Raw genomic sequence first — 14996 nt, 5'->3', positions numbered from 1 at the left:
GGTTTGTCTTCTTTTCCCTACCAATACTAAACAGCTCTGAATCCCCCTGATCCTCCATCTGTCTGCATGTGCCCTAGATCTCCCTGGGCAGGGATTAGGTAATTGTGCCCTTCCCATCAGCATGCCCAGGGGTCTGGCAGGGGGGAAGCTGCCGGCTGGCAGCAGTGGGGTGGGCAGGAGCCAGGGGATACTCTGCTCCAGGAGTCCCTCAGCAGCTTGCGGCTGTGCCTGGCCCTCAGTGGGCCAGCCACGTGCCTGCCTGCCCTGGATCTGCCTGAGCTCAGAGGCCAGCTCTCAGATGAGGAGAGAGCACATGCTTAGACAAGGAAGAATGCTTGCCATTAAGAGATTGCTTCCCCCAGGTCCAGCCTGAAAGGAAAATCTAGACTCCTACTTCCTTCCCATACCTCTTCCTTACCTTCTTTCACAAGACCTAACCTTCAGGTTCAGTTAGTTAATGCCTATAGACTTGCCAAAAGTTAAATGATCCAAAGAGTATTTCCATTTGACTTTAGCTTGCATTCAAACATATATCTGTTTGTGAGTATACATAGATCCATACATATGTGTGTTCAACATATACCAAAATGTGTGTTGAAGCACTTATACTTTCAAATATACAATCCACATATACACACATTTATACATTGATGTTTGTCCAAATATTCACACATTAATACGTGTCTACAAACAAAAAAATCAACATGTATCAGCTGACACAGAGAAACAAGCTTCACATGAAATATTTTTCATTAATAATTCTCAACAAAGATTATTCATATGCATATCTAAAAACTTAACTGTATTTGCAATCAAATAAACATATACTCAACATCTTCCTATTCTTTCTCACTGAAAGAAGGAAAAAGTCAACTGCCCAATTGTAAAAATTATGTAATTTCTGCATTTGGCCTCCAATAAATTTATTTTAGCTAAATATAGATTATGAACCTTTTAGTTGTCAAACATGCTGCTGTAGTTATCTCTAAAGAGAAAGTTCACTGCCTAAAAAATTTGCCTTCTAAATTGATATCAGCAGACAAACACTAAGATCAGCAACTGTAAAACCACAGAAAGCATCCAAACACCACCTTGGTTTCAATGTTATGAAGTCCATTTTGCATCATACACCATCTTTTGTTCATTCATTCATTATTTTTTTCCAAAATATATGTATTTGCTGCTCTGACAGAGAGAAAATGAACATTAGCTGCTCAGGAAACTATGAAAATATTAAGATGATAAAAAATTTAAATATCTAATGGCACAAGTGTCTTACTTTATAGGTGAGAAAGCTGAATCTCAGAGATTTACATGATTTTTCATGTTTTTTTATTTATTTACAAATTTCTACCTACGTTTCCACGATATCTGGAACCTACTTCAATGGCCTGTTTTGAAGAGTAACTCAATATAAAGTACTTAACTTGATGACTTTACATGTTAAGATGCCCAATCAGCAGCGATTTCCTCTTCCTTTCCTTGAGTCTTTTTTTTTAAGAAGTTTATTCTGGTTCATGGTTTGTAGAGGTTGCAGCCAATAGGCAGAGTAGGATGGAAGAGGAGAAACAGCCTATGACATGGCAGCAGGGGGCAGAGAGAGAGGTCAAAGAAAGAGGGATGGAGATACTGTTTTCTAAAATTTTCTTCACTTCGCATTTAGTAAGTTAATCAATTTACTTTATAGATATATAAGACACTGATCAAACATCTTTATTGTCATGTGCATTATGACTTCCATGATGAGGTTCCTTTGATCTTATAATGAGCTGTCTCTTTGGCTACTGTGCATCTGCATCTAACCTTGGTTATAATTTTCTTTGCTTTAGTAATTCATTTTGGCAAAGCAACTAAGGTATTGCCAGGTAAATAAACCAAGGTTATTCCACCTATAAGTTATTCAAAATTGTCATAATAATTCATTAGTCTCATCTCAGAAAATGTGTTTAATTTAAACACAAAAAGTAGGAATTTACTTATTGAAAACACACAAAATAACATTAGAAGCACATAGCCTATGTCTTCATTCCAAGGTAATTGCTTGACACACAAATCAGTAAATTTCTGAGTTTCAGTATTCTCCCCTGTCAAATAAAATGTGTAATACTTGATCTACTTGCCTCATATTGCTGCCAATATTGAGTGATAAATGTGTAAATGCATTTATGGTCATGTCAGATGGTAATACCTGTTCACATATTTTTTGTACTCCCAGCACTTAGTTTAGTGCCTAGCACCAAGGAAATGCTCAATAACTATTTGTAAAATTTAACTGAAAGGAGGTATTATGTATTTGTGAGGTAAGAGTATTCTTTTTCTATAAAGTCATAACTCAAATGACAGCAAAAAAATCACTACAAAGCTTCTCTTAGCTCTATACCAATTCCTAGAAAATAGAGCAAAATTTAATATTTTTATTTCCAAAATTTAGTAATTTGCTGTTGAGAATGTCTAATTAAAGAAGTATGTTGAGTTGGAAAATAGCATGTGTCAATGTATGTATTTCTGGTCAAAGGGCTTGAATTTTGATATTGGCTCCAATCAACAATTTAGTGTATAAATTGAAAGGATCCTACAGTTCTCAATTCCTTCATCTGTTCTCACTCTACTCCCAACTGTAATAAAAAGAATGATAGCAGAGTGCTTCCCTTTCCCAGAAACTGACTTAAAATCTTTGCTGACATGATCATTTTTAATTCTCATATAACTCTACAGCTTTGGTAGTATTGTTTTCATTTTATAAAGAAGGAAGTTGAAACACAGAAGTTAAACAACTTTCCTAGGACTATGCAGCCAGTTAGCTTCAAATTCAAGCCCTATCTGTCTCAACCCTAATAACTAAAAATTTAATGAACTCTCCAAGCCTGTTGTCGTCACCATCTCCCATCCCCCAGCCATATGCTAGAGGCAGAGAGAAGTTATGAGAATGTAATCAGAAATAATGAATAGTAACATAGATGGTAATAAGTACCACTTATTAAATGCTTTCTAAGTGCATTGGGTGTATTATCTCAATTAATTAATCCAATGAAGAAGGCATTTCTTTTACCATTATCTTAAATTTGAGGGAATTGAGACTTTGCAAGTAAATAAGTTCAACAAAGATGATTCAACCAATAAGTTGTGCATCAAATATATCCCTTATTTGATTCTAAAGTTGATGGTCTAATTACTACAACAAACCATTCTCCAAAGTTGTATAGATTAAAGAAACTAAACTTGAAATTAGGATGGTTCTACATTGGCAGAAGATTTTATTATTTTCATATTATAATTCCCTAGTAAAACATTTTTCTTGAACTCTAAAGATGAAGGTATGAAATGGATTTATACCCTCCGAAAGATGGGCATTGTCTAGCAACTAGGTATTGATCTGATATGTCCTGTACATCTACACAGGCTGCATAGGCAAAGTCTAATAAAAAGTTGAGCTTTTGTCAAAGGAAAGTGAGTCTTCTCTCAGGTTCACTCCACTTTCACCAGCTCCAAAGTTGTGTACCTACCAAACAAATAAGCACTGAAAAATTATTCAAATCTTTTGGATGAACCAACTAGTTCAAATTCTGGCTCCATTCTTCACTAATAATGAGAGTTCAAATTACTCTGCCTTAGCTTCCTAATCTGCAAACTGGGAGTAATAGTGACTGCCTTAGACGAGTGACTTCAACACTGAGTAATTTTCATAAATCACTTAGAAAAGTGACATCACATGGAAAGCACCCAATAACTAAGAGATGGGGTTGCTGTGATCTGTCAGTTTATCTTTTGCCTCTTTGAAACATTCTTTTCAAAGTAGGCTCTCTTGATAAATGTCAAATGATGCATGTGCAATCTTTCAGTGTTAGATTGGAAAAATATAATTTATATGATTTAATTTCATGAATTATAGTATTTAATGCAGAAATATGGCCAGTTATAATAGAGTTAGAAAACTATTAAATATGAAAATATGCCAAGATATGTGCTTAAATATTTTTAAAAGGTATCATATAGACCTGTATTTCTTATACTCTCATTTGTAGGGGGAAAAAAGGAGAGCATAATACATCTTAGTATGTATGCCTAATGCGCCTATTATTTGCTTATGTAAGCATAGATCTCTGATAACTGAAAAATCAAATATTTTTTAAAGCAGTTTCAAGTTTCTGAGCATGAACTAGCAGATGGAAGATAGGTGTGGAAAGATGACTTTCTATATTTTTTGTTTCTTAAAAATTTTAAGCCAAGTCCTTCCCATGATTAATCAACTTTGTTTATATTTATTATCAATGTCATTATTATTTCTTTAAAATTAGTATCCTATGCATATAAGAAGGGAGTCTTGGATGTTTTAACTAGAAAAAAAAATACAAAAAATTTAAGAGAAAAGATGCTAAAAGCAGTCAACAAAAAACATCCTTCATAATTTGTTGAAAAGTTGGTAGGCACACTTACATTGTAGATAACAGCCCTTCTTGCCATCATCTGTTTCTCTATGATGTGATAACTTGGACTACCCATGGCCCTAAAGATTCCTATTATAAGCTTTATTTATTTATTTTTGTTGTTCTCAGCTGCAGATTCTATGCTTTGTTGTATGAGAGACAGAGAATGATGCTGCCAGACTCCTAGCTTTTTAGACCTTTCGAAGATCCTGGGAAGACCAGCTGAGTTGTGGGACATGTAAATCCTCTGGAAAGGCTGCCCTGTGTTCCGCTGCTTGCAGACCATGGAGCCCAAGAAAATGAATAGAGGAGAGGGAAGACAAGCTTTGAAGATCAACAACACAACACAATGTCTGGTAAGACTCACAGCTTTATTTCTGCTAGAAAAAAAGGGAGGAAAAACAGTCGTACTTTTAAACAAAAGATTTAAACAATTGCTTTGTTTTATCTGAAAAAGTCCACAAAAGGATGAAACTGCTCTGGTTTGAAGAGTAGGACCATTCCAGGCATACTGCATTTTGAATTCAATTTAAAAATCCCTCTGCACAATTCCAGGAAGGTCTGGTTCATGGGTACTATACTCTCCGAAGACATAAACAACATGTTCCAAAAAACCCCTCTGGCTCATCTTAGAGTGAAGGGGAAAAAAAATCTAAAAACTTTAGTTGAATAGCCATCCAAATAATAACAAGCAATTATGAACCAAATTACTTATATTCCTCTCACTCCAAAACTCAGTACTTCCTAGCAAAATTATGAGCTTCTTTCCAAATGAAGCTTTGTGGGAGGGTGGAGTTGTCTATAGCATGTCTATGTGCCCCAAAGAAGTTGCATAAAAGGAAGTGGGAAATAAATAAAATAAATAATATCTAATAAATAACTCAGACAACATGTATTATCTACTAATGCCAGAAAATACTAGCTTTAAAGATAAAGTCTCCCATATCCCTCCATGCAGGTGAGCACCAGCATATGTTGAGACAGCAGATAGGATGGCTTTATAAATCATCTTACTTGCCTATTTGTACTAGGGCAGATCATGATGAGGGGAGTCACTTTGGTGGCTGATGGAGGTTAAAATCTCTCTACAAAATTACTTTCAAATGGGCTTGCAAACCAAGGGTGCAAAATACGGCAGAATAAGTGCTACAAAGAAAGGGAAACAACATAACTTATACTACAAAGAAATAAATAAGAGGAGTTTTAAAATAAGATACACATACAGTCTGGCAGATGTTAGGAGGTAACTAAACTGTAGAAATGACATACTAATCTGTCTTATCAGTTTTGTTCATTGGACCTATCAGTGTATCTGTATTACTAATTGTACTCTCTCTGGCAGGAGCAGGACCCGATCTACTATTAAATAAGTCATTTATGATGTTCTTGGTTCGAACATAAGTTAATTGTTCTGGCAGATTGAGCAGTACTGAAATTTCTCAGATTTTATTTCCTGAGTGAAAAATAAACTCAACAAAGTTAGTGTTAATATAAAGGAAAGAGAAGTTACGTAAGGAACAGTGCACTTCCAGTGGATTGGACTAAATTTATGATGAAGATAAAATCTGGTAAAAGCATTCACTGACCTTGGACTTTCTTTCTGAATCCCCGAGTTTCACTGCTTGAAACGTTATATACAGAGTGTAATACCATATTGTATCTTAGAAGTGAGGGGGCTGGGGATTTAGCTCAGTGGTTTCGCTGCCTGCTGTGCAAGTGCAAGGACCAGAGTTCGATCCCCGGTACCAAAAAAATAAAATAAAATAAAATAATAAAGGACCGGGGATTTAGCTCAGTGGTTTTGCTGCCTGCTAAGCAAGCGCAAGGACCCGAGTTTGATCCCCGGTACCAAAAAAAAAAAAAAAAGAAGTGAGGAAGAGGTAACAATTAATGGTGAGAGAGATAAGCAATTGCATATATGTTAGAAAAATTCAAGCTTGATCAATAAATTTACTAGTGCTGTGCTTCTGAAAAATATGATATGGTGTGAACAGAGGTCAGTGGTTTTAATAATTTTTACTTTAGCCAAATAAAATTCACCTTGCTAGTGCTTTTCCTATAAGAATAAGCTAGAAAGAGTCCCTGAACTGGTAGTTAGTGGAGCCAACTACCATTTTTATTGCTATATAATGTAAACCTGGGTTGTGTGCTGATTCCAATAGCAGCACCTGAGCATTGTTAGAATTTCCAGCCCCTTCTGGTTATGGAGGCCATGAAGTGATCAAAATGACTTCTCCATGTTCCACTGGTCATAGAAGGCTGATACTTCAATGATTTTGTTGCTCTACTTTTAGTACTAAGAAAAGTGCTCTTGAAATATTATAAGACTAGTCATGATGTTCTCTTGTGGTTTTCAAATTACTAAGAAAGATATTTTCAATTTCTAATCCAATGAGAAATAGAACTAATCTATTCACATGACAGCCAAGTTAGACTGTTAGCTTCTAGAAGCTATTTTTAGATAGATACAAAGTCTTGTCACCAAGTTCAAACAAACTTTGCATTCTCTCTGCCAACAGACTTGCCCCCTTCAGTAACTCCATTTGATCATTTCATGCATACTGTTTATTCCCTAGCATTGCTTTATTTTTGTCAGTTTTAAGAAATTTATGTGTTTTCACCAATGTTATATAATTCCAGAACCAAAAAGTCTGTAAATATTATCTAAACTTAGAACAACTGCTTCTATCACCAGTAAATGGAAAATTAGTTGGCATAGATTATTCAATGGCACCACTGTAATAGGGCCTAGGTCTTCTGTTACCACATAGTTGTAAGTCATCAAATAATTTCACTTGAGTCAATACAATGTGAGAAATTGATGACAAAAGAGGAGGACAGCTATTGGAGGTCCTAAATGGACTCAGATTATTGTTTGCTATATATCCATAGCATCTGTTTAAAGTCTTTGAATCTTCAGCTCAATCACTTGAATTATGGGAAATGTCTCCATATCATTCTCTGAAATGCAGATGTTATTACCTTAATCAGTGAAGATCGTATTGAGTTGGGTCCCAATACCATGATGAGGATAGGAATCATAAGACATGTCTATGGGAATATCATAGCGGGGAGTGCTAGCCTGAAAGGAAGTTGAATGCACCTGCCCTGAGCTTAGACTTGCAGAGTGGTAATGTGACATGAAACTGTAGGACTTTTCCAGGTCAGGAGACCCATCTTGTTTCAGGGAGAAGTTCCCACTGATGCTCAGAGGTGGAGTGAGTGGCCCCTCATAAGGGGGCGTACTGCAGTCAGGGGGGTGGCTCCCAAATGATGACTCTCCCAAACTCTTGAATACTTGAGGCTTGAGATGAAAAATATGTGTTTCCATATGGCCATAAGGAGGGCTAGGGAGCCCTGCAGACTGGTAATTGAAGTTGTGGACAGAGATGGTAGAGTCACAAATCTGAGATTTCTCCTCATGCTTCTCCAGGAGGATAGACTGTGGGCCCAGCTGGAGGCATCCAGCCACCAGGTTGCTTGTAGGCTGTGAGAGCCCTTTACAGAGCATCTCCACAAAACCTTTCCCCTCAGGTGTCTGGCCAGTCTCTAGGACTTCAGACAAAGCCCAAATGTAGTTCCTAGCCAGTCTAAGAGTCTCTATCTTGGAAAGCTTTTGGGTTTTAGAGTAACATGGCATGACTCTCCTGAGGTTGTCCAGGGCATCATTCAGGCCATGCATCCGGGTCCGTTCTCTAGCATTGGCCTTGACTCTTCGAGCCCTGAATCTCTCAAGGCGAGCTTTGGTCATCTTCTTTTTCTTGGGACCTCTTCTCTTAGGTTTTTCTCCATCTTCTTCCTCCTCTTCCTCTTCAATACTTTCATGCTCTTCAGTCAAGCTTCCAAGCATCCCATAAGCACCAGGTCTTCTCTCCTCTCCCTTCATCTCATTTTGAGAGCACAGACCTTTGTCCATGAAGGTCTGAGTGTTGACCAGCTCTACTATCTCCTTGGATTTCACATAAGTTTTTGCCATTTCCAGATTCTGGAAAAGGGAAACAGAAAAAATTAATTCCTGTGAATACTTGACTTAATTTGACACTGAATCTTCATTTTATACATTGGATATAGAGCAAAGGCTTTACATTGGTATTCATTCACAGTTGTCTGTGTCTTCCATTTTAAATGATTAACCCAAGGTTCAAAGAATGCCCAGTACACTCAACTAGTTTTACCATATTATAAAAAAATCATCTATAGAAAAAGAAAGTTGACTTGATTATTCATTGCAGTGCTAGTGTCTAACTCTTTTTAGTCTCAGGTTCTTTATTTCATGGATATTTTACACAAAGATAGAAGTATAAAAGTCCAAACATATATTTTTTCTTTCTTCCCAGATATATGGAATAAAAGAAATAGATAAGATGGGATAAATTAATAAATCACCAACACAGAGAAATTTCAGAAAGTAAAAGATGTTGCTAAAATAATTATAATTATAAATACATTATTAAAAAGTTATAAAAAAATTAAACAGTTAAATAAGTAAACTCTTGCACAATTATACCATAAAAATAAATGAATAACTGTAGCAAGATCTTTCAGACTACTTTTATGTGTTCTACAAAGGGCTGTTAAGCTTCTATTCAGAGGCATTTCACATACATCTAACTTGTAATATTCCATATTTCCCACTGGCACTGCCAACTGATGGCTTCAAGCATCCTCTAGGAAATGGCCATTGTACAACTGTCTGGTGTGCCATATGACCAGCAGATATTTATCTCACCACTATTGGAAGAGCATTTTGTTTTTAAATAACTGCTGCCTAGTATTAGTAGTGTCAGAGGTGTTAGTGGCATGGTGTCTTGAAAGGATCATGAAAAGTAAGAATGGTTATCACTGGTCATCTATCAAATTTGCATATATGTTAAAATGAGAATTCTTCATTCCCCATGCATCTCACACCATCAGACATGACCAAGGTAACACCCAGAAATATAAGCCAGTGGTCTAATAAACCCATCCAAGACTATTTGAGTGCAACTATTATTTTTATTTATTTATTTTTTTTGGTACGGGGGATCAAACTAGGGTCCTTGCGCTTGTGCAGCAGGCAGCAAAACCACTGAGCTAAATCCCCGGCCCTCAGTGCAACTATTTTTAAAAATACTTTGTTAAAATGAAAAGTACGGGACAAATGCTAAACTAAAAAGAATATAGTGACTGCAAAGACAAGAGAGGACTATTTCAGGTAAGCACAGAAATACGCTATTTCACCTGCCAAACAGATACAGTACTGTTTAATTGGGTTTTTTTGTGAAAATTTTATTATTCAAAAAACAGACAAAACTGAGTGGTTTAGTAAATATTTTGCTTTTATATCTAGAATAGTTTAAATTGTTTTGAAATTTGTTGAGCAATTTTCAGGTACATAGTTTACTAAATAAAAGTAACTGATAAGCTCTATTGGGGCTTCCCAGTTTACCGGGTAGTCTAAAACATTAAACCCTCCATCACCTTTGATTATGAGAAAGAGGAGAACATAATAAATGTTTTTTGATCCTTAAAGCTTGAGCCTCAAATCAATGAATGCAGGGATTAGTACATAGCTTTTTAAAATATAAATATATGATTTGATTTGTTTCTGGTAATTGGAGCTTGTTTTCCTTGTAACCTCATTTACCTCCTATAAATAATTAATGTTACTGCATTGCGAAAACAGCCTAGGTTTCATGTTAATCAGCACAGAAATCATGTCAGCTTGACTTACTCACTTAATAAGGCTTCCTGGGTAAGCAGCTTTATTGAAAACACACATTGGAACCTATTGGTCAACTGGCTGCCCAGGCCAAATCAGAAAATCCCACTTTTAATATGGATGATGGAGCTTCTATGCTGAGCTGTGCTTCTAACTTGGGCAGATATCCAAAGGGATGTTGAAGGACCTAATTAACTTTCTTTTAAAGTAACACAGATCTTCCAGAGGCAGGTGCACTCCAAGGCCAAAAAGGGTTGAGTGGGCTTGGGAAACCTAATGCTCCCTATGTAATTATAATAACATTTGTGTAGCATTTTAAAGTTTTCAGGGCACTTTTGCATCCATTAATTCATATGTTCCTTACAGCAAACCTTTGACAGCAATAGGAATGCTTGTGCTCATTTTATAGTCAGAGTCACTGTGGATCAGGTCATTTAAGTGATGGAAATGCAAAGATACAGAGCAAGTAAAGGACATGAAACCAGTTCTGATTCTAATCCTAGGTTTTGTGCTTTTTTTCTTCCTTTCTTATTTCATCACAGCTCCAAGAAGAAAGTCACTTTGATTTTAGCAGCTGTAGATCAAAGGAAGTAAGTCAACAGAGGTGATCATCATTCAAAGGCAAGTTGCTTTAGAGGTTCTCTGGTGTGTATTTTAAACCTCAAATCCAGAATTTCTTTCTTTTCCAAGTGTTTTCACTGTTACTTTCCATTAACTTATCATCCCTCTTCTCTTCTACATACTCCTCCTTTTCCTTTTCCTATTTCCCTCATCATTACTGTCACTACTCTGAGCCATACCTGCATGCATGGAGAGATGAGAAAGATGGAAGAGAAGAAAGGGTGAAAGGGAGAAGAGCTTTCTACCTTGCCTTTGGATCTCAGTTCCACACAATCTTGATATTTGGCGTTCTTTACCATCCTTACCTCTGTACCTCTGGACTTTTACAAGAGCTGTCAGTAGTTACCCCATCAAGAAGTGGCATTAGGAGAACAGAACAGACCACATTTACATTTAGCATATTTAGTTTCTGTAACAATCAGATTGTTAGCAAGTGTGAAGGGAAATAACCAACTGTCTTTGACCAAAACAGCTAAAACAGACAACAATTTTTTACCTTGGTTCTCTTGCTGATCATGGGAAGAACAGATTGCCTGGGTTCAAATTTTAGCTCTGTCACTTACCAGATATGTGACATTAAGTAAGTTTTATAAACTTTATCTTCCTCAGTCTTCTCCTTTTTAAAATGCTAATAATAATTTTTCTAACTCATAGGATTATTATGAGCACAAAATGAGTTAATATACTTAAAGCATTCTGGATACTGCCAGATACAATAAATTCCACATAGATTTTAGGAATAATTGTTCTTAAACTTCATCATGAGTTTTCCTAGCTGCTTGGTCAAAAATAGGTGTAATTAGAATGTGTGCCTGGGCCAGGGATTTAGCTCAGTGGCACCGTGCCTGCCTCGCAAGTGCAAGGTCCTGAGTTCATTCCCAGGTACAAAAAAAAAGTTTGCCTAACATTGATTTCATGTCAACAAAAGCCAATGGCTCCATTTCAACACTCATTTATAAAAGAATTCCCTTATATTCGTACTCTCTCTAACTCCTAATGAAACTAAACACCAAAGGTCCTCTTTTGCCATGTGGGGTGGGCCACCAAACTATCAGCTGCCTCTATTGGATTGATTAGAACTCTTCCATTGTATTCAGAAAGGTTAACTCCTTAAGTTTCATTTTGTTTTATAACTGGGAGAATACATTGGCTAGATATTCCTACTTATTTGTATAAATTTTGAGATTAAAGAGCGTCTGGTGGAATACAGAAAATCCTTGTCACTAGGACATTTTACCTTTGATTATCTATATGGGGAATATGACTTTCCCACAAAAAACAAATGACAGAGCTCTAGGAAGAAAATGAAGTTGTCTCTTAAATAGAAGTAAAAGCCAAGATGCCTCAAAAATAAATTTTTAAAACCTTCTCTTTTTCTAAGTGTTTTTAAGGCATCAAAATGTTAGCTGAAGGAAGAAAGAGAAAACCCAGTTCCAAATTTGAGTTTTGAAAATGTATATGGCACAGTTTTGAGTTTTGGCAAAAGAAACTAACTGGGTTCTGATAGGTACCTAAATCAAATGCAGCTTTTGGCTTGTTAGTAAACCACCTCAGAGTTGTCTCGGAGTTGTACTAAGAATCATGAAACTAAGACCCTCTTTCATTGCTCATTTATGGAATGAGCACAAATTATTTTAATTCCTTTATCCTGGGGGGAAAATGAAAATGCATTCACCCTTTCTACTTTATTTGGATGCTTTACTTTGTAAAACTGTTTTACATAGGTTTGGAAATTGTTTTCTGGAAACTGTATTATGGGAAAATCTATATCACTATCACAAAAAATATCAAGATAAATCATCTCAGATGTCCTCAATTCCAGAAAAGAAATTATCATTCAAAACATATAGGAAGCAGACTCCAATATGACAGAAATCAATGGATACTGGTGCTGGGAACAGAATCCAGCCCCTTCCCCATCAGCACATAAAAACATGTTCTGATCTTATAAAGCCCATTTAGTCTTTGGCCTTGTTTTTGTTACCTAAACAATGTGGCAGAATATACCTCTTTCTTTAGAATTCTTCAATGAAATTTCAACTTTAATTTAGTCTCTTTAAGTCAAAATATATCTCCCATTTTTTCATTTATAAACCTGTTCTAGTAAAGTTTTTGCTTTGTGACTATTCAATGTTTTCATTACACTGAGGCCAAGGTTACTTTGCATTACAACCATATGATGCTGTCATGGAATTCTTCCTACACTTTTATTAATTTTTTACTTTGGAGAAGTTTCAACTGATGAATAAGTGAGTTAGAGGCATTTGCACATGTGTACATAGAAGCTGGATAGAGTCCTTGGCCTTAAAAAATGACAGCATTCCTTTACCACCTGATACAATAACTCTAAATACAACAGGAAAACAACTGTCCAACCCAGTTTCTAAGGAATGTAAGGACCAGATAAACCAAATGATTTGTTCAGAGTTGCACAGTCTGCAATAAAAAGGCAAACTACAGATCATAATGCTCACAAGTAGCCCTACTTGGAAACAACCAGTAGGCTTTTCTGTGCTCTCCCTACCCAACTCTTTATACTCTACTTTTTTATTAGAAAGTATGCAAACACGCACATACACATTTTATCTGGCAAAGCCATGCTATGCCTCAGTTTCCACAACCTCAAATCTTAATGGTAAACTTTGTCAACCCTTCCATTTTCCCTCCATGGATGTCATCTCTGATCCCTTTGTCAAAAGTGAGGGGAGCATTGTACATTCATTAGTATTTTTTAAATATACTTCTTCTGTGGGAAAATAGTGAGTGTAAATCACAAAAGGGAAAAATATACTTAGGCAATCTTCCTTTTCTGATTTCCTATCTGAAAGAGCTAGGGGAAAAACATTTCCTTCATCCCATTCCAATCATTCAAAAAATTTTAGCAAACCAAATCAGGCAGTGGTGAGAATATTCTGCCATGGTTTCCAAAATACTCTCCCATTCTTTGTTTGATTTTCACCTCCCTCTTTCCCTTCCACTCCTTAGTTATGTCTATAGTACAGAGACCAGAGTTGTGGATTGGGCAATTTTTCTAACCGACTTGCCACACCACTCTAGAAAAGCAGTTAAACTTCTGGGTGTTTTTTGGCACTAGTAATGTAATGTCATTGTGGGCTTGATTTCTAGTTTTCACTTTATAAAAATGATTTACAGTATCTATGAGTTTCACTTTGGATGTCAGGTGCTATGAAATTTAATAAAATTATTAAAATGTGTATCTATTTTATATGTTCTTAAAAGACTCCCTCTACTTATACATTCAAGTTTCCTAAATCCTCTTCTCTCCTCCCTTATCCCAGAAGAGACTTACCTCACCCCAGTCACTCTTCCAGATCTACAGGAACTCCCCACAGAAACTTTAGTGGCCCCCACTACCACCATCCCGTCTACTGGCTCACCTCAGTTAGTAGCAGTTCCCAGGGTGAATTCTGTAACTCTGTCCTAGAAGACAGTCAGAGAAGCCAAGGCCCCCTGACCATGCAGATCATGGGAGAAAGAGGTGCTTTCAGCGATCCATATTAAACCTGTAGCTACCTCTTAAATATTCCTCCTGGTCTGGTTCTTCTGGATGATACTTATTCTACTCATTGGAGTTCTGATTCTCCCCCAAGATGCCTGGGTATGATGCCTCCGTTGCGATTGGTATTGTCGGTCCCTTCAGGACCTCTCCTCCCTGGTTAGCTCCCGGAGTGACACTTTCTTTCAGGACCACAACCTCTGGGCAGCTCCTGCGCTCTGGCCGGATCCACGGACCTGCTGCAGTTTTGATTGCTCTGCCAGCTGACCAGGGAGGGGGTGGTGTTGCCCACAGTCTAGCTCCTCCCCTCCCCCAGGGAAAGTCACGCCCACTGGAAAGGGCCCCTCTGACCAGGTCCAGCTTTGCCACTGCGTGTGTTTATTTAAACAGGGGTGGGATCGTAGAAGGAGAACATGGGAGGAAGTTGCTGAAGTTGAGGGGAAAAGAAAAAGAGAACTGGAAACCTTCAAGATTAAAAAGAGTGAAGCATGGAGAACAGAATGGGGAAAGGAAGTTGGGGAGAGGCGGCAAGCGAGACCTGAGAAGGACAAATGAAACTGCTGGCCCACTTCTGCAACTAATCAGAAAATGAGAGACAGGTTGAGAACACAGTATCAGTGACTGTTTTCTTACACACGTGGATTAGTGTCCTTTCTCCCCTTCAGAGCTCCAAAAGCAGAAGGAAGAAGTAATTGCCTTTTCCTACTTTTCAGCGTATCAAACTTATTCCCTT

General features: G+C 37.0%; 1 protein-coding gene across 1 annotated transcript; it reads right to left on the bottom strand.

The window, feature by feature from the left end:
* Positions 1-4776: 4776 nt before the first annotated feature.
* On the bottom strand, positions 4777-14571 carry Neurod4 (neuronal differentiation 4). The gene is made up of 2 exons (XM_021252525.2): positions 14145-14571; positions 4777-8409 (listed from the first exon to the last, which is right to left on the bottom strand). The coding sequence occupies exon 2, from the start codon at positions 8398-8400 to the stop codon at positions 7408-7410; it is 993 nt and encodes a 330-aa protein (XP_021108184.1). The 5' UTR covers positions 8401-8409; positions 14145-14571; the 3' UTR covers positions 4777-7407.
* Positions 14572-14996: the final 425 nt, after the last annotated feature.

This window comes from Heterocephalus glaber, unplaced genomic scaffold (assembly GCF_053883595.1).
Source record: "Heterocephalus glaber isolate CG9 unplaced genomic scaffold, H.glaber_assembly_v1.0 deba00001569, whole genome shotgun sequence".
Classification (NCBI taxonomy): Eukaryota; Metazoa; Chordata; class Mammalia; order Rodentia; family Bathyergidae; genus Heterocephalus; species Heterocephalus glaber.
The sequence above is the reverse complement of the archived record's forward strand: the minus strand, read 5'-3'. Positions and strand labels throughout refer to the sequence as shown.

Excerpts from the sequence above, each read along its gene's own strand:
- Neurod4 (XM_021252525.2), bottom strand. The coding sequence starts at position 8,400 with ATGGCAAAAACTTATGTGAAATCCAAGGAGATAGTAGAGCTGGTCAAC.